Here is an 18,600-nt window from a genome sequence, read left to right as displayed (position 1 = left end):
CGGCCCGGTGGTGCATCGGTTAAGTGCACACATTCTGCTTCAGTGGCCCAGTGTTCGCCAGTTCGGATCCTGGGTGGGGACATGGCACTGCTTGGCAAGTCATGCTGTGGCAGGCGTCCCATATATAAAGTAGAGGAACGTGGGCACAGATGTGAGCTCAGGGCCAGTCTTCCTCAGCAAAAAGAGGAGGATTGGCAGCAGATGTTAGTCCAGGGCTAATCTTCCTCAAAAGAAAAAAAAAACACAAAAGGTGGCACATTACATAGACTGTTATAGAGCATACTTTTTTTTTTCACTTAATGATCGGTCTTGGAGATCCTCCCTGTGCAATTCAGAGACGCCACCCTCGTTCTTGATGATGGCTGCATGGTGCTTCCATTATGTGGCCATAAGGACCGTAATTTGTTTAAACCCTGCTGTGTTGATGGGCATTTGGAATATTTGGAATCTTTAGCTCTTACAAATAATGCTGCTGTGAATATGTAGATTAACTTGCACATTTGCAAATGCAGTCAAATCCCAGAAGTGGAATTGTTGGATGAAAAGGTGTGTGCATTTGTAGTTGTGATGGAAGCTGCCAAGTTGCCCCCACAAGGGTGACACCAGGGCACACTCATAGCAATGTGTGAGAAAACCTGTTCCCCCATAGCCTTGCCAACAGAGTGGATTATCAAAGTTTGGGGTTTTACCACTTTTCTAGGTTAAAAAAAAGATCTCTCTTTGTAGTTCTAATTTGCATTTTTCCTGTGATTTAGTTTAAGCAGATTCTCATATGTCAAGATGGCAGTTATTAATTTTTTTTTTATAGATTCTCTATTCAAATCTTCTACCCACTTTTCCGTTGGGATGATCTTTCTTGAGGAACTCCTTAAAATTATTAGGGAGATTCACCCTTTGTCTGTGATATGAGCTAGAAATATTTTTCCCAGTTAATAGTTTGTCTTTTGACTTGGCTTCTGTGTGTGTCTGCTTGTTTGTTTTGCCGTGTGAAAGTTACACAGTCTGCTTTAGGATTCTTTGTTTTTATTGACTTCCTGGACTTGGGGTCATCATCTGAAAGGCCTTCCCCACTCTGAAGAGATAAAGGAACTCTTCCATGTTTTCTTCTAGTACTTTGATGGTTTTGTTTTTCAATTTAAAATTCATGTTATTGGGAATTCATCCTGGCTGAAGATGTAAGGTATGGATCCAACGCTACTTTTTGCACACAGCTGTCTAAATTCCGTGTAAGAGAGTCCATCTTTTCCCCACTGATTTTATCACATACATAATTCCCATGTGTGTTTGGGTCTGTTTCTGTATTTTCCTCTTCTAATACTGAGCCCTCTTTTGACTCTAAGTAACTGTTAATCCCCTTTTTGTTTTTGTGGAGTTGCCTGTTCTGGACATTCTGTCTGTAGAGAATCATACGACATGAGGCCTTTGTGTTGGAGTCTTGCTCTCAGCATATTGTCTTCAAGTTTCATCCATGTAGTGTGTGTCAGCATTTCATTTCCTTTTATTGCCACATAATGTTCCAGTAGATGGATTCATATTTATTTTTCCACATGACTTTTAAGAGTGATTTGTTGAGGAAGAAAGAGCTGTTCAGATTCTTAGGATCGTGTTACGTTCTGTGTTGACACAGGGAGAACTGACATCTTGGGTGAGTCTTCCTGGGCAAGATGAGGGCGCCTTCCCTTTGGTTGAGTCCTTTATTGCTCAGTAGCTTCTTGCGTGTTTCTTGTAAGGTTTACTTCTAGCTACTTGGTATATTTTGATGCTACCGTGAATACTTTACTATTTTATATCCTTTTTTTTCCCTTAACCTGATATCATAAACATTTTCTTCTTGATTAAGTAGTTTTTATAGTGACTAATTTAAAATACCTTTCTAAATGATTTATAGAAAACTCAGGAAATGTAAAAGGTATGAGAGCTCTTTGTAATGCAGCTCTTTATTTTGTCCTCTGTACCTGTATCAGTTTGAGCTCAGTGTAAAAACTGGAGCCCGCTCTCAGGACTTGGGACACTGGAAGACTCTGCCGAGAACCTCATGTCCACGTAAAGGGACCAGAAGGTGGCCTGTGCCCCACTTCCACCTTCTAGATCTTGCAAAGCACATCCGATTGGCTGGACCTAATCTGCTGCATCCCTAGCTGCAAGGGAGTCTGGGGAATAGAATTTGGGCTTTTCAGTAGCTGCTGTAGAAGGCACAGTAGGAGAGTGGAATGAAGAGCATCTGAGCCAGTCCGATGGGTAACTCTCTCTATTGTCTAGATTTCTGTAAAGAATATAACCATCCAGAAAAACTCAGAAACTCACCGATAATTCCCCATTTAGAGACTCTTGGTATATTTCATGCCAGTCTTTCTCCTTTGCACATTTGTGTATAAACAAAAACAAAAATACACACACACACACACACACACACACACATACATACGTGTGTGGGTATATAACAAAATTGGATTATACTATACATACTGTTTGGTCACCTTTTTTTTTTTTTAAAGATTTTATTTTTCCTTTTTCTTCCCAAAGCCCCCCTGGTACATAGTTGTGTATTTTTAGTTGTGGGTCCTTCTAGTTGTGGCATATGGGACACCACCTCAGCATGGCTTGACGAGTGGTGCCATGTCTGCGCCCAGGATTTGAACCGGCAAAACTCTGGGCCACCAAAGCGGAATGCGCGAACTTAACCACTCGGCCACGGGGCCGGCCCCCACCTTCTTTTTTTAACTAAGCATTATGTTGTGTTTTGTCACATGTCATTTAAAAATCTGTCCACAGTGTGACCTTGAGCAGCTGCCTGGTAAGATTACCTTCACAGCTCCAGCTGGAGTCCTCTGGTGGCCTCTGCCCCCATCCACCATGGTAGCTGTGGCCAGGAGATGCCAGCCCCTGAGTAACTTACAAAGGACTTGAAGGAGGAAGGGAGGAGGGTGCCCTTGAGGGGCCCTGCCTGCCTGGCCTGCCCCTGTGGTCACCTGGAGTCTCTGGTGAAGCCTGTCGCTCTTGGCCCCTCACTGACCCCGTGTGTCTGGCCTTCCCTAGGGCAGGAACATCATCGTGTTCTATGGCTCCCAGACGGGGACCGCCGAGGAGTTTGCCAACCGCCTGTCCAAGGACGCCCACCGCTATGGAATGCGGGGCATGGCAGCAGACCCTGAAGAGTATGACTTGGTGAGCTCTCGCCACGCCCTGGCCCCTTCCTGCCGGCTCCTCCAGCAGCATTAAGGAAGGCGTCTCTGGATAGTGGAAACAGTTACAGGGCTGTCCCCAGTTTTAAGGACCTTGAGAACACCTGGCTCAGGTGTGCACGCGTGAGCTCCCAGCACTGCTCATGCTCAGCCCATGGTGCTCTCCACGCCGTGGGCTTTCTGAGCGCTGGGAGATGTGAGCAGAAGGGACTCAGTAGGTTGGGAGTGGCTTGGAATATGAAAGGGTCTCGGTGGGTCCAGAGAGGAACTGTTTCCCATCTCTCTGTCTAGCCCCACCCTGGGCTGCAGCCGCAGGGGAGCCGCATCGAGGAGTCAGGGGATGTGGGCCCTGATCCTGCTCTGCCCTGACTGAGGGCCTTCCCTGCCTGGTCTGCAGAGAATGGATAGGGCGTTAGATAAGCCGTCTCTGGGACCCTTTAGCAGGGCTTTGAAATGAGGCTGTTAGTAACTCGTGCATCTGGACCAGAGCAGGAGCCGGGACAGGGCGGGACCTGAGGGAAGCGTGTAGCCAGGGAGGGGCCAGCAGAGCCGGAGAACTGGGGGAAGGGCCCTCAGTTTGGAGCTGCGGGATACCCCCTCCTCCTGTCAGCCATCCTCAACAGGCCACTCTGTGGGCCACCGCAGGACTCTCTGCAGGACTGAGTCCCGACTTCCTGGCCCGTCTCTCAGGGCTGTGGGGGCAGGCTCGCCTCGCTTACTCTCCTCCTGGCCCTGGCTCCTTCCCCCGACGTGGTTGTAGCTCTCCAAAATGTAAGAAGCTTCCAGCAGTCTACTCGCCTGTTTCTGGGTCCGGAAAGCTAATGACAGCCATGCCACCAGCTCCAGGTGGAGGCAGTGGACAGGGAAGGGGAGCCGGGCTTTAGGCACCTGGGAGGGGAGGGAGAGGGCCGGCAGGGATCAGGTCTGGGAACAAGTCCCCGGGAGCTGCCGTCCTGCTTCTCCCTCGTGCGGTCCTTGCCCGTCACCAGCCGGGCTGTTCCCACAGCTCCAACCACATGACGGACGTGCTTTCCCTCGGAACCACTCTCTCCTGAGCGGCAGCTGCTTCCTGCCTGTGCCCCTCCATCTCCCAAACCAAACCGTCCTCCGCCTGCTCCACCCCTCTGCCTTCGGCACTGCCTCCCGTCCATCTCCAGACTGGGTTTCGAGCTGGGGGACAGTGGTTAGGAAGGACTACTGAGCCCAGGCCCTGCTGTGCCCCCGGGACTTTGTGGGACGATGAGGTTCTCCCACAGTGTCCCAGGGCCTGACGCACAGGGAACTGCGTTCTAGTGCCAGCTGGTGGCCCGGAACGTGGCCTGCTCCTGCCTGGCAGCACCCCAGGCCTTCACACCTGTTCTTTTGTGCCTGCTGTTCCCTTTTCTCTGGAAATGCACGCCCTCCACTCGAACGCTCGTCTGCATCCTGTTAGGTTCAGACCTGCCCGAGAGCAGGCTCAATGATGGTTGCTGGGCCCGGCCCTGCTCTTGTCTCTCCAGGCCGACCTGGGCAGCCTTTCAGAGATAGAGAACTCCCTGGCAGTGTTCTGCATGGCCACCTACGGCGAGGGGGACCCCACTGACAATGCCCAGGACTTCTATGACTGGCTCCAGGAGGCGGACGTGGACCTCTCTGGAGTCAAGTATGCGGTGAGTCACCTGTCTTTCCTCCAGTGCCTCCCTGGGGGTTGTGGCAGCCTGCAGCGCCTCCCCTGGGCCTCCCCTGTGTCCAAGAGGAAACCCTCCAGCTGTCACCTTGTTCTGATCAGCCAGGGCAGGCCAAGGTGCCAGGACAGGGGGGCCTGGTGGGGAGCCCGTGGGCTCGTGGGGCAACCCTCTCTTCTGCCCTGGGCCCTAGCAGTAAGAGAGCTTCTCCTCCCATGTCCCGAGCCCCACTTTGCTCCAGGGGGCACTTGTTGCTGGAGACTAAAGTCAAGAAAGGTGTGGCCGGATGGCCAAGATTTGGCTGGGCAAGGAGAGTAGGGCAGGGAGGGTGAATTGCCCCTGCTGGCCACCCAGGGTTGAGGCTTAGAGGCTGGCTGCAGAGGGAGCCCTGGGCTGCAGGTCACTGAAACAAAGCCATGTCCAGGGGCCAGAGGTGGCCCACCTCACAGTGCAAGGCATCTGGCAGGTACTGAGGCCTGCGGGTGCTGCCCAGCGGCTTGGCCGGCACTGAGAGAAACACCCCCAACTGCTAGCTGGGCCTCAGACCCCGCCCCTCTGTCCACACAGGTGTTCGGCCTTGGGAACAAGACCTACGAGCACTTCAATGCCATGGGCAAGTATGTGGACAAGCGGCTGGAGCAGCTCGGTGCCCAGAGGATCTTTGAGCTGGGGTTGGGCGACGATGACGGAAAGTGAGTGTCCCCCACCCAGCCCTGCATGCTGACCCCCAACCCCGGAGTCCCCCTACCCTGGCTGTCAGAGGTCAGGAGCCACAGAGTTGGGGCTTGGTGTGGCACATGAGGGGAGTGCAAAGCCATGGTGTCCACTAAATCTCCATGACACGCATCACCAAGGGCAGGGAAAGGAGTGCCCTCACCACCCCCCAGCCCCTGCTCAGTGTTCTTTGCGTTTCCACATCCTCTTGGCCTGCCCAGCTCACAGAGAAGCCACCCCCAGTTAGCACAGACCCTCTAGATCCTTCCTGATGCCTTGGGTTACATCACTGGGCAGACCAGAGTGAAGTGAGCCCTTGAGCTCTGGAGGCTGCTGAGGGAGGGTCCAAGCTGGCCTGGCAGCCCCCTGGCGCCCAGGCTTTGGGGAAGCCAGCCCGTCGCAGGTCTTGCTGCCCCGACCGGCTCATCCCTCTCTCCCCAGCCTGGAGGAGGATTTCATCACGTGGCGAGAGCAGTTCTGGCCAGCCGTGTGTGAACACTTTGGGGTGGAAGCCACAGGAGAGGAGTCCAGGTGAGTGTGTGCCCGCACACAGGGCAGGACGCCCTGGGCGAGGGCCACGAGGGTGGGAGGCCAGGGGGCAGGATCTGGCGGAAGATCAGTCAGAGTGCGGGAGGGTCTCAGGTCCTGGGCCGAAGTGATGGAGTCTGGGCAGGGCTTTCCTTACCTTTCCCAGAATCGCCTCGAAGCCTGCTGACCCCCAGGCCTCCCTTGGCTCCATGCCAGCTCCCCTCCTTGCTCTCCTACTTCCCATCCTCATGCATCTCCCATCTGCCCGTCATATCTGGTCCTCAGCTCCCTGCGGCATGCACCGTCTCCTCACAGTCTCACTCCGAGGCAGCCTCCCTCCCTGGGGACAGACCCCTGCCACCTCCCAGCCTCCCCTCACCCCCGGTCTCCCCTTTCCAGCATTCGCCAGTATGAGCTGCTGGTGCACACAGACATAGACGCAGCCAAGGTGTACGTGGGTGAGATGGGCCGCCTGAAGAGCTATGAGACCCAGAAACCGTGAGTAGAGAACGTGGCTGGGGCCAGGCCCTGTGGCCCTTGGAACACCCCGTCTCATGGGCCTGGGGATGGGAAACAACTGGCAGTCCCACGTGTCCCCGCAGGACCGTTCCTCCCAGACCCCATCTCGTGGGGCATCCTTATCTCCACCCTTGTCCAGGAGTGGCATGGGTGGGGGCACCACGTTTTCATCTCCACTGCGCAGGAGGGGGCCTGAGCCCAGAGGGGAGAGACGGGAGGCTGCTCTGTGCTCAGGGCCCCGAGGACCCCGCCCTGCCCAGTGGACCCTCATCCAGGGCCCGGCCTTGAGGAGACTGGCCCTTGCGCAGTTTGTACTTAATTTGCTTTGACATTGTACTCTGAATATCCCGGGGTGGGGCGAGGTGGTGGTGCCCACCAGGTCCTGGACCAGGACGTAGTGAGTTCGGGTGAACTTTAGCATAAGGTTTCACTTCCTTAAATCTGCCTCAACATAGGGCTTGTTCCTTTCCTGGGGCCCTGACTTGCCTTCCCCTGGATGCTGCCCAGACTCCTGCTGGAGCCGCCCAGGACTGTCCCCCCCGTACCCCTGGGATTCAAGACCACAGCCCAGCTTTAGTCAGTCCTGCTGTACCTGTGACAGGAAGCACCAACATTCAATGACCTTATGGAGTAAAAGTTTATCTCCTGTTCCTGTCACAGTCCAGGGCACGTAAGGGAAGGAGCTCTGCTCCACACCGTCACTTGGGGACCCCAGACACCTTCTGTCTTGGGAGCCGTCTTCAAGGGCCCAGTCCTCCTCTGCACTCAGCCCACCAGTGGGTACAGAGTGTGGAAGGTCTCCCAGGTTTTTAGGGCCCAGCCTGTTTCCTTATGTGTCAGTGGGACACTAATAACCTAGCTCTGCCCACTTTGTGGTGTTGCTGGGAGCACTGCCCTGGATTGCACTGGGAGAACCCTTTACATAATTGGCGAGGTTTCTTCGTAGCCCTTAAACGCCAGCTCTGAGGTTCCTATGTTCCATGAAAGCTGAAGGTCCCTTGGGGGTGGGGGATTCAGATGCAAGACCTGGCCAATCACTGAGCTGCTTTCCTCCCCACCCAGCCCCTTTGATGCCAAGAATCCATTCTTGGCCGTAGTCACCACCAACCGGAAGCTGAACCAGGGAACTGAGCGCCACCTCATGCACCTGGAATTAGACATCTCAGATTCCAAAATCAGGTACCAGCTGCTGCCACCCCTCCCCTGAACCTTCACTCGAGCCTCCTGATCTGGGTGCAGAGCCCCTTCCACCCTCCTGAACCTCACATCTCCCCCCAGGTATGAATCCGGGGACCATGTGGCCGTTTACCCGGCCAATGACTCTGCCCTGGTCAACCAGCTTGGCGAGATCCTGGGTGCCGACCTGGACGTCATCATGTCCCTAAACAATCTCGATGGTGAGTCCTGGAATCCAGCCCGCCCCCCTCCCTGCCTGGCCCAAGGCAGCTGGTAGGAATGGCCCTTGGCAAGTCCCAGAGGTTGAACTTTCGTGCTCAGGCCTGAGCTCTGGTGCCTAGAGGCCCTAACGGTGATGGTTCTGGAGCAAACTCAGAGGGCAGGGGGCAAAGGTAGCTGTTAGGTCTGCCTGTCTCCCTTGGGGTCCCCCCATCCCTGCACTGGCAGCCCCTTGAGGGAGGGAGGGGTGCCCAGAGACAGAGCTAGTCCCGACTGCCCACCCAGCCCCCATGTCCTGTGGAGAAGAGGGGATTGCAGACCAGGGCCCTGGTCCTCAGTTCTGGCTCTACCATGACTAGCCACTGAGGGCCCGGGGCTGCCCTCTCCCTCTCCAGGGCCTCCGGCTCCTCCCCTGTACACCCGGGGATCAGAGTGAGCAACTGACAGCCCTCAGGTCCATCCCGGGCACTTGGAGTGCAGGAGGCACTAGCATGGGACAGGGCTTCCCCAGGCCGCTTAGGGCTGCCACCTGAGCCGCCCTGTGAGCCCTGTGGGGCCCCCACTCTCCACTGACCTGGGGCCCAGCTCCACCTGGCCCTGCCTCACTCACTGTGGTCCTCGGGGATCCCAGCCTGGGCTGCTCCCTCAGCAGTTCCAGAGGCACCCCTTGAGAGGACCGGCACCCGAGGCGACTGACTTATATCAGAATTTGCCATGCAAACACGACGTGGAAGCCCAGAGGGTACACATGTGGGCCGTTCTCTCACTCTGTGGGGCATGTTCCTTGTGCCTTCAAAGACGGGACCTTGCTAGGAGAGGCTGTGCTGCTCACTCTCCCCCAGGAGAATCGGAGCCCCTATGGGTCCTTTACTGCCAAGAGCTGCAGAGAGAGGGCCACGGAGGCAGACGCGCAGCTTTAAAAAGGACGTGCTCACACACCCTGTGTGCCCTGGAGTGCAAGGCCTGAGCCCTGGCTTCTGGGCCCGGCTCAAGAGGGTTCTGGGTGCTGGGAACACCTGCTTCTTGGTCTGGGTGCTGGCTATGTGAGCATGTTCAGTTCATGAAAATCCACCAAGCCATACAAGTGTGACTTGTACACTTTACATAGGTCATACTTCAGTACGTTCAAGCCCCTCCAGACAGACCCAGACCCCTAAACGCTGAGCCTCTGTCCTAGGCCAGGCCCTCTCCACGTGTCCTCGGCAGTTCTCCGGTGGCTCATTTGTGCCCAGGAATAAACAAGCCCACAGTCACGCCTCTAAGACACGGAGCTGCGTCTTGCTTGGTCCCGGGCTCAGCTCCACTGGAACCTGACTATGGGGAGGGGGTCAGTAGAGCCGGCTTGTTGGTGGGTGGCAGTGGACGGGCCCAGCAAGGGCTGGCACTGGGCCTGTGCCGGTGGCTGGCGTGTACAGGACGCCTCTCCAAGAGCTCGGCCTCTGGGTGCCCCATGTATAGACCTCCACGTGTGTCCAAGCACAAAAATGACTGGAGGTGAACCTGCCATCAGAGGTGAGGGCCTCAGTATTGGCATCTCACAGTCATGAGCCTGGGGCCCCCACAGTGGACCAGGCCCAGCCCACGGTCAGACAGGACACACTTGGGGAGCTCTGCCTCTTCTGCCCTCTGAGCAGCTCTCGGCAGGCAAAGGGCCCCCCACAGGGGCTCAGCTTCTCCTGGAGTGGGGACAGTGAGCGCCAGGCCTCCCCCAGCAATGCCCGCCTCTGTGGAGGACTGCCTGTCAGGCCTGAGCTTTGCCCCAGGGCCAAGGAAGCACCAGAAAGAGCTGGCCTCGCTTCCAGTGCCAGCTGGGCCACCTGCTTCCTGCAGAGCAGACCTGGGGCTTCGCCCACCGCATCCGGGGTGGTGGCCACTAACCCCAAATCCTGCCTTCTCTCCGCCTGCAGAGGAGTCCAACAAGAAACACCCGTTCCCCTGCCCCACCTCCTACCGGACGGCCCTCACCTACTATCTGGATATCACCAACCCGCCGCGCACCAACGTGCTCTACGAGCTGGCCCAGTATGCCTCGGAGCCCTTCGAGCAGGAGCAGTTGCGCAAAATGGCCTCCTCCTCAGGCGAGGGCAAGGTAAGCCTACCTCTCCCGTCCCCAGAACCCAGAGTGCCACCACGGCAGCCCTGGGCTGCAGCTCCCAGCCATTCTCCAAGCCTGTTTTGGGCCCAACTTCAGCCCTGTTGCCCCCTGTGCCTCTGGGTCCCCTCGCCCGTGTCTCACCCGCATTCTGTCTTCCTCAGGAGTTGTACTTGACCTGGGTCGTGGAGGCCCGGAGGCACATCCTGGCCATCCTGCAGGACTACCCATCCCTGCGGCCCCCCATCGACCACCTGTGTGAGCTGCTGCCTCGGCTCCAGGCCCGCTACTACTCCATCGCCTCGTCCTCCAAGGTGGGGGTGCCGGCGCTGCTGTCAGCCCTGGGCTCGAGGCCCGGCCCACGCATGGAAGGCACAGCATTGGCTCCTTCGGGGTGCACAGGTGCCCTGAGCCACGGCCCAGCTCTGCCCCAAATGCCTGGGCAGTCAGCTCGAGAGTCCCCGAGCTGTGCATCCAGTAGGCTGGACTATAAGACTGCAGACTGCTCTCAGCCCCGGTGCCCAGAACCCATCAGGGACGCTGCTGCGAAGGGGCTGAGGCGGCTTGGGTGCCTCAGAGGGTGTGAACAGGTCCCGAGCAGGGCCCCCATGCCGAGGCAGCTCAGGGGACAGGGTGGCAGGAGAGGGAAGGGGCCTCGGGCAAGGCTACCACACTCACTCCTGACCCCCTAACCAGGTCCACCCCAACTCCGTGCACATTTGTGCCGTGGCTGTGGAATATGAAACCAAGACTGGCCGCATCAACAAAGGTGTGGCCACCACCTGGCTGCGGGCCAAGGAGCCCGCCAAGGAGAATGGCCGCCGGGCCCTGGTGCCCATGTTTGTGCGCAAGTCCCAGTTCCGCCTGCCATTCAAGGCCACCACGCCCGTCATCATGGTGGGCCCTGGCACTGGGATTGCCCCCTTCATAGGCTTCATCCAGGAGCGGGCCTGGCTGCAGCAGCAGGGTGAGTGTATGGGCCCGGGGGCGGGGACAGGGACGGCATGGGGTCAGGCCAGGTCCACGACTAACCCTAGCTGCTGCCGCCCCAGGCAAGGAGGTGGGGGAGACGCTGCTCTACTACGGCTGCCGCCGGTCGGATGAGGACTACCTGTACCGCGACGAGCTGGCCCAGTTCCACAGGGACGGCTCCCTCACCCAGCTCAACGTGGCCTTCTCCCGGGAGCAGGCCCACAAGGTGAGGCCGTGGGCAGGCCGCTCAAGGGGGCTGGGGGGCTGTGGGCCAGCCCTCCTCACGGGCACCCTCCGCCCCCAGGTCTATGTGCAGCACTTACTGAAAAGGGACAAGGAGCACCTGTGGAAGCTGATCCATGAGGGAGGTGCCCACATCTACGTCTGCGGGTGAGTGAGGGCAGTGGAAGGGGGGGCCCTGCCTGCCTGTCTGGGGGCCCCTGGCCCAGCCCCCAGTGTCACCTCCTTCCTGCCCCCAGGGATGCTCGGAACATGGCGAGGGATGTGCAGAACACGTTCTACGACATCGTGGCCGAGCTGGGGACCATGGAGCATGCCCAGGCCGTGGACTACATCAAGAAGCTGATGACCAAGGGCCGCTACTCGCTGGACGTGTGGAGCTAGGAGTGACCCAGCACAGTCTTGCTCTACCCTCTCGCTCTATAGACTCGCCTGCCCATGTAATCACTTTCCTTACTCCCTTCTGCTGGTCTCCCAGGCAGTTCCTGCTGGGCCTTGCCACCAGAGGCAGGCCCAGTGACAGACTGTTCTGGGCCCACGATGTGCCCTCCAGAGCCCCCCAGCCCCAGGGCCCGTGGCCAAGGGTGACCGGGCCCGCACTTTGTGAACACCTCAGGCCCAGTGGCTATACAAAAGGGGCTCCTCTCTCAGCTGAGCTGGGGCCTGCCCCTTCCACGTGATTTTCAATGAGTGTAAATAATTTTAAATAACTTCTGGCCCTTAGAATAAAGTTCTGTTTTCTGTATTTGCGTTGAGTGGATCTGGGGCCTCCACCTGGGTTTAGTTAGACCTACGCAGAGAGACCAACAGCTCTGGAGCCCTAAGAACCCAGGGTGGCACAGAGAGCCACCGAGCCCCTGCCATATGGAGAACACACCTGGAGCCACCACTGTGCCTCTCCCTTTATTGAGGCCGCTGGCCCCAGCTCCCCGCAGGGCTGGGGCCCAGGTCTTCCTCTCCAGCATAACGTTAGGGGCCCACAGAGCCCACAAAATCCAGGGGAGACCCTCCCGGATGAGGGAAGCCCCCCACTCCCTCAACATATGGGGTACAGAAGCCCTTCCGGGCCGGGGTGCCATAGGGAGCCGAGCCTGCAGGCAGGGGAAGGCCCAGCCTCATTCTTTCTTGTTCCCGTGCCGCTGACTGTGGAATTTCTGGTGCACAACCCGCAGGGTGGTGAAGAAATTGCCGAGGAAGAGGAGGAGGAAGGGGAGGCCGCACATGAGCACCTAAGGGAGGAATCTCGGTTAGGATGGGGGCCGCGCCATGGCCCCCCCCCCCCCCCCCAGCACCTTTTCCAGGGGCCCTGGCTCACCTGCCACTCCTTGCACTCAGGGTCCCGGGCCAGGCTGAACAACGTCAGCGCGTTAAAAAGCTGCCAGAACTGGGAGAGAGGGGAGTTTACACAGTAGAATGCAGTTGCTACTCAAGCCAGAGCAGGGGATGGACAGCCACGTGGACGGGGACATGCACAGAAACTTACCTGTCCAAAGAAAAGAAAGGGCAGCAAGAAGGTGAGGCCCCGCCACATCCAGGACTGGAAGCCCTCTGCAGGGAAGGAGGGACAGAGCAGAGAACAACCAAGGACAGATGTCACCTGACCCGGGTCGAGAGGAGAGGACTCCGCCTTCCCAGCAGCCTTGTCAGGATCCTAGAGGGCGGCCATGCCGACTCACCCACAGTGAGGTCCATGGTGTGCCTCTCGCCCAGGGCCCGCAGGCGGTACAGACAGCCGCTCTGGTAGTAATACTGCAGGAACTGCACAAAACCTGGGGAGAGCGGCGTCAGGACTGGGCTGGAGCCCAGAGTCCTCTCCCCAGCCCTCCCTGCAGACGAGTGCTGAGCCGACCAGGGACCCCGAGACACTCACTCTGGTACATGGAGAAGGACAGGAACTGGTTCCGGAACTTCTGATACATGAGGCCATCAGGCCTAAGGCAGAAGGAAGAGGAAGGTGGAGAGCTTGGGGGGCGCCATCTCTGTGTCCCGCCCCGGGGCCCTGGGAGCCAAGCTGGGCCACTCACCATGTCAACATGACTCCTGACAGGAACGTAGACACGTAATGATGGAAAACCCACCAGCCTTTGATCCTGTATCAGGAAGCCACTGTCACTCCTGTCCCCTCAGCCCCCAGGATTGGTGCTCGGGGACAAGGATGGGGCTGAGATGGGAAGAAAGCAGTACCCCCAGTTCCTCCTCCTCAGAGGGCCACGGCATCCCCGCAACTTTCTCGGGTAGCTCCAGTGCCCCCACCCACCTCAGGAGCCAGGGTCAGCCCCGCCCTCACCCACCGGGAGCCGTTGTTGATGAGGATGCTCTCTCGGATGGTCAGGGTGCAGTAATACCAGACCAGAAGGAAGTTGAAGGTAGCGTCTGTCACCCTGGGGAGGGGTACAGAGCGTTGGTGCCAGAGCTGGAGAGGGCGCAGGGTCCAGCCCCAAGCAGTGGGACACCCACCTGGAGTTGAGGAGGAAGCGGCAGGTGAAGGAGATGAGGATGAGGATGATGGTGAGGTAGAGCTTGAACTTCTCGTACTCGTCTTTGTAGGCGAACCTGGGGTGGGCACACGCTCATGGGACAGTCTGAAGTGCTGGTGGCGCCCACCCTCGCCTCCGCCCAAGGAGAGAGGCTCCTGCTCTGGACACACTTCTGTGGGTGGCATGGGACCAGCACGGGGGAGCAGTCCCTGAACCCCAAGGCTTAGCCAGGGAAGCTGGGGCAGAAATGGAAAGAACCCGGGAGAGCAGGGTTGAGACCCAGCCCACTACAAATTACTTAGCCTGCTTGCTCAGGAGGGTCACGTTGACGTTGCCCAGAACCAGGCTCAGGTACAACCTATTGGGGGGAGGTGGAGGGGAGAGACCAGGTGAGGAGAGGCTCTGACTGAGAGGGAAGCCAAAGGGCACAGAGCCCGCCAGGTGGGCCAGGCCTGGCCAAGATCCGGGTCACCACCCCACCCAGCCTTCCCATGGCCTTGGCTTTGAGTTCTGACCTTGAGGATGTACAGACCAACTGCATGGGAAACACTGATGCCCGGCCTTTCTCCCTGCCTGCTCCCAAATCCTGCTCCAGGGCACACTGACCTCCCCTCCCTCCCTCCTCTGCCCCCAAGCTCCCCCACCTCAGGGCCTCAAGGGCAGCCTGGCTCTCCCCCCACCCCTCGGAAGCCGTGCCCACATCTCAGATCGCCTGGGCAGTGGACTCAATGCCCCTGTGCATGATCACCATCTATCACCTACCCTACAGTTCCTGCCACTTCGAGCACCCTCAGCCCTGAGTTCACTGCAGCAACCCACGTCCGCAGCCACCCCAGGACCTCCTCCCAACCCAGAATGGCCTCCTCAGAAGCTGGTTGTATTCTGACCCCAAGCGCCCACCTGCCAGGACCATTCCACCACTTGGACCCTCCCCTCCCTGAGGCTTCCAGGCCCTCCTGACTGTTCTCCTTTCCTGAGCCAGCTGAGTCCCCACACCCTCCTTCACATGTCAACCACTTTCTTGCCAACCCCGTGACTCCCAGCTCCTTGCACTGCCATCACACCCACCAACAAAGCTCATCTCTTCCTTCTCTGCCAGGGAAACTCTGAGAGGTGACCCGAAAGTCAGCCATGTACAGGCAGCTGCACCCACACAGGGGCTCTTGTTCACACTCAAGCCACATGGACCAGCTCAGAGTGGTTAGGGGACTTGCCCAAGGGTGCAAAGGGACTCGGGCACGGCGGGACTCCAACCAGGCTGCCAGGCTGCCTCTCCCCATCGCCGCTAGCTCCCTATCCCATTCCCAGCGACGGCCTCATCCAACCCTCTCCTGCAAACCCTCCATCCCGTGTCCCTCCAGCAGCCAACATCTCCCCGCCTGCCGCCTCCCATCCCAAAGAGGAAGGGCCTGGCCCAGCCCAGCCCATCTCCCCAGGGACTTCCCTCCATCGCTTAGCACCCCTTTCCTGGGTCTCTCCCCTCTGCTGGCCCCACCTCTCAGCAGTAGAGATGCCCAAGTCTTTCCTGTGTGCAAACAAACCTAAACACACACCTACACATGCCCCGAAACCCTCGTGCCAAGTTTTAGTGACCAGTTTCTAGTTACTAGTTTCTGCTTCCACTCACAGCCAAGTTTCTGAAGAGTGGCCTAAACTTGGCTGCCTGCTCGGCTCTCCTGTCATCCCCAACATCCACTTCCACCAACACCATCCTGGGTCAGCCCGACTTCCAGTGAAACATTTCCCCTTCCTTATGACATGTGACCCCGGTGGGCCGTCTGATCTGAGGCCACTGACCACGCCTTCTTTCCTTACCTTGTGGGACATGCTTTCTCCCTGTTGCACTCTCCCACTGCCTGCAGTCTCTGCTGGATGTTTTTCGCTCAGCCTAGGGTCCTGCCCTGTCCCCTGCCCATCCTCCTGGGTGACTAGGGCTGATCTAAGTGCATATCTGACCTGTCACTGTCCCCCGCCTACTGGGCTGAGGCAAACTCTGCAGCCTGGCTCCCCCTGTGGTCTTACTGTGACCTCTCACCTCCCATGCTGAGCTCTGGCCATCACCTTCCCGTGTCTGCCCCGCCCACCCCTTTATTCTTTACACTTGGCTCAGGCACCACTCACTCCAGGAGGCTCCCTCTGACCTCCTGGGCTGGGTTAGGGGCCTCACAGGGCTCCCCCATTCCCTGTATACCCCCACAAAGTACTCATCGTGGCGAGCCATCACTGTCGCTCGGGCTGTCTCCCCTGACATGGGGCTGTGCCCGAGTGCTCAGCCAGAGCGGGTCCAGGGAGCTTTGCTGACTGAACAACCAAGCAGAGGAAGACAGGGCTTCAGGCCTCTCTCCCAGGAGTGGCTGTGAACTGAGCTTGGGCGAGGGGTCTCACCCATTCTTCTTGGGCAAATAGGCCTCCATGTCGAAGAAGAGGCCTTGGCGCTCCTTGATCTGGTTCTCCAGCTCCTGGGCGGCCTCCTCAGCCCCCGACGGGAGGGAAGATTTGCATCTGCAGGTGGGGCCAGAAGCCAGAGTCAGAGCAGGAGGCACCAGGTATCACACCTGACACCGGTGGGGCAGGAGGGCAAACGGGAGAAGCCATGCCCAGGGACGCTCCAGGAGTCAGCACCAGCCGTCCACCCCACCAGGCCAGCCACCTACTCCCAGCCCAAGGCTAGGGGGGTATGCGGGAGCTTGAGGGGGGGGGTCCTAACTTCTTCAGGAGGAGGGCCAGCTCCTGGAGCCGTTTCTTCTGTCGAGTGATGGAGCCGGTACAGCTGTTCTGCAGCTTGGTCAGCTCCTCCAGCTTCAGGCGGTACAGCCGGTGGGTCTCCTGGGGACCGGGTTGGGGGAAGGCTTGGGCTGACTGTGAAGCCCCTGAGCCAGAGCCTGCTGGGCAGGAACGCCCCCAGGGCTCCTTGAGAGGGTCTGAGCAGGAAAGGAGGCAGCCAGCTGTGCCAGCCCAGGGACCTCCTTGAGGGTGCTCTCTCCCCAAGGCAGGCAAGGAGATAGGGTTCTTCTTGCAAGCCCAGAAGCCCCCGCGGCACCCCTCTCCCAGAAACAGGCTAGTTCCCTGAAGGTTTTCTCAGCCTCACCCCATCTACTAGTTGTTCCTCTGCTCTCTCCCTACCCTGAGTCTGGACTCCAGGACCACAGGTCCACCTTCTGGACCAGGCAGGCTGCCTGAAGCCACCCCTGCCCTCTCAGACCCTCCTGCCCAGCCAGCCTGCAAGAGCGGGGGGGAGTTGAACCTATCCAAGATGCCCTCTGCTCCAGCACTCCCAGCATCTTGCTTCCAGCTTAAAGGTCATCAGGCTTCCGCCCTTGGACTTCCTGCTATAAGGCTAGCCCCTCTACCCCTCCCCCAGCACCTTTGGCCTAAGGCTTCCCAGAGCACTTTGCCCTGGTGGGTGAATCTCGAGAAGCAGCCTGGAGATTGGGCAAGGGGCGGTGTGAGGAAGATGAGGCAGGGGCCGAGGCCAGGACAGTGGTGGCCAGGCGGGGAGACTTGGTCTGCTCTGCCCAGGACTCTGGGCAGCAGCGCCAACCGCAGCAGGCGTGGCCAGGCCAGGGGGCAGCTGGGCTTCAATGCGGACAGGAAGGGGCTGGCACCAGACCAGGAGAGGCAAGCCCTGATCAAGTGCCCAGCTGGCGTGGGCTCTACCTTGTCTGGGTCTTGTTTCTCACGCCCAGGAAGAGCCACCACACCCCCTCAGAAACCCAGCTTGTGCCACCTCTGCCCACCCAAGCCACCACCATCTCCTGTCGCCGGGAGGCCAGCAGCCTCCTCCTCCCTGGCCTTCCCCCAGAACACCACAGTGGCCCATACGAGTGAGGTGCAGACAATCCTCCCATGGCTCCCCACTGGCCTCAGAGAGACCCCAGTCCCGGCCAGGCCCCTGAGGTTCCTGCAGAGTCTGGCCGGCCCACTTCGCCCCTCCTTCTCTGTGCAGCAGCCACATGGTCCTGTCTTCGTGGGCGCTGTCCTTCATCCTGGACCGGCCAGGCCCGGCCCCCATCCAGGCCGGGACTTCACCTCACCACCACTTCCCCTGGCCGCACTGAGCCCAGACCGCTGCCCGAGGGCGGGGACGCGCTGCTCGCAGCTCCGGCCGGTCAGCGCCCACGGCACGCCGGCTAAGTGACCGCCCCAAGACTGGGCCGGGCCAGCTCTGACTCCGGCGGCCGCTCTCCAAGGCCCCGGCGAGAGGCCCGAGTCCGCCTGGCGCAGTGGGGTCCCGCCGGGGTCGCGGCGGCCGCGCGGCAGAAGGGCGCCGCGACCGGACACTCATTTGGGGCCGAGAAGAGGGTCCAGCCGGCGACACCGGGACCCGGGGCCTCGCCGCCCTCGGGAACGACGCCAGGGTCCCCGACCCCTGACCCCGAGCTCCCCGCTGCCTGACCTGGGGCTGCCCGACCCTTGACCTCGAGCCAGACAGACGAAGCTGGAGACCAATGGGCGCCCGCATTGGCGCTCACCTGGATGCTCTGGAAGTCCTGCTGAAGCTCCTCCCAGTCCCGCACGCAGTCGCCCAGCGGGCCCGGGGGCGGGGGCTGCATGGCTGCCGGGCCACGCGCCGGACAAGCCGCGACTGGAGGACAGCGCCGCAACCTCCGCGGTCCTAGGAGCCCCCGCCTCCGCCGCCCCCCCCGCCCGCTTCCGGGCTCGCGCCGCCGCGACCACCAATAGGAAAAGGCCTCGAGCCGCAAACGCGCTGGTCCCGCCCTCCGCCTGAGCCAATCAGCGCCCGGGGCGGCCCCGGGGCGGGGCCACGTGTGCCTGAGGCCGCTAGCCTCTCTACTCCCCGCCCCGCTACTCCCCGC

General features: G+C 59.3%; 2 protein-coding genes across 2 annotated transcripts in view; one reads left to right on the top strand and one right to left on the bottom strand.

Annotated features, from left to right (window-relative positions):
- Nucleotides 1–12,051, top strand: part of LOC124241925 (NADPH--cytochrome P450 reductase) — a 63,803-nt gene extending 51,752 nt beyond the window's left edge. The window contains exons 5-17 of the mRNA XM_046666297.1: nucleotides 3,037–3,165; nucleotides 4,682–4,831; nucleotides 5,414–5,538; nucleotides 6,002–6,091; nucleotides 6,488–6,586; nucleotides 7,670–7,786; nucleotides 7,886–8,004; nucleotides 9,910–10,091; nucleotides 10,259–10,408; nucleotides 10,791–11,061; nucleotides 11,147–11,292; nucleotides 11,371–11,456; nucleotides 11,546–12,051. Of these exons, the coding sequence (XP_046522253.1) occupies nucleotides 3,037–3,165; nucleotides 4,682–4,831; nucleotides 5,414–5,538; nucleotides 6,002–6,091; nucleotides 6,488–6,586; nucleotides 7,670–7,786; nucleotides 7,886–8,004; nucleotides 9,910–10,091; nucleotides 10,259–10,408; nucleotides 10,791–11,061; nucleotides 11,147–11,292; nucleotides 11,371–11,456; nucleotides 11,546–11,690 (1,809 nt within the window). The 3' untranslated portion in view covers nucleotides 11,691–12,051. The remainder of the gene's footprint in view (nucleotides 1–3,036; nucleotides 3,166–4,681; nucleotides 4,832–5,413; nucleotides 5,539–6,001; nucleotides 6,092–6,487; nucleotides 6,587–7,669; nucleotides 7,787–7,885; nucleotides 8,005–9,909; nucleotides 10,092–10,258; nucleotides 10,409–10,790; nucleotides 11,062–11,146; nucleotides 11,293–11,370; nucleotides 11,457–11,545) is intronic.
- A 145-nt stretch (nucleotides 12,052–12,196) lies between these two features.
- TMEM120A (transmembrane protein 120A) lies at nucleotides 12,197–18,387 on the bottom strand. The gene is made up of 12 exons (XM_046666310.1): nucleotides 18,256–18,387; nucleotides 16,491–16,609; nucleotides 16,169–16,285; nucleotides 14,082–14,141; nucleotides 13,764–13,859; nucleotides 13,598–13,687; nucleotides 13,331–13,396; nucleotides 13,177–13,238; nucleotides 12,983–13,075; nucleotides 12,790–12,854; nucleotides 12,622–12,690; nucleotides 12,197–12,535 (listed from the first exon to the last, which is right to left on the bottom strand). Exons 1-12 carry the CDS (start codon nucleotides 18,334–18,336, stop codon nucleotides 12,422–12,424), a joined length of 1,032 nt encoding a protein of 343 aa, XP_046522266.1. The 5' UTR covers nucleotides 18,337–18,387; the 3' UTR covers nucleotides 12,197–12,421.
- Nucleotides 18,388–18,600: the final 213 nt, after the last annotated feature.

The sequence above is a fragment of the Equus quagga genome, chromosome 7 (assembly GCF_021613505.1).
Source record: "Equus quagga isolate Etosha38 chromosome 7, UCLA_HA_Equagga_1.0, whole genome shotgun sequence".
Taxonomy (NCBI): Eukaryota; Metazoa; Chordata; class Mammalia; order Perissodactyla; family Equidae; genus Equus; species Equus quagga.
Note: the sequence above shows the minus strand (reverse complement) of the source record. Positions and strands in the feature narration are given on the sequence as shown.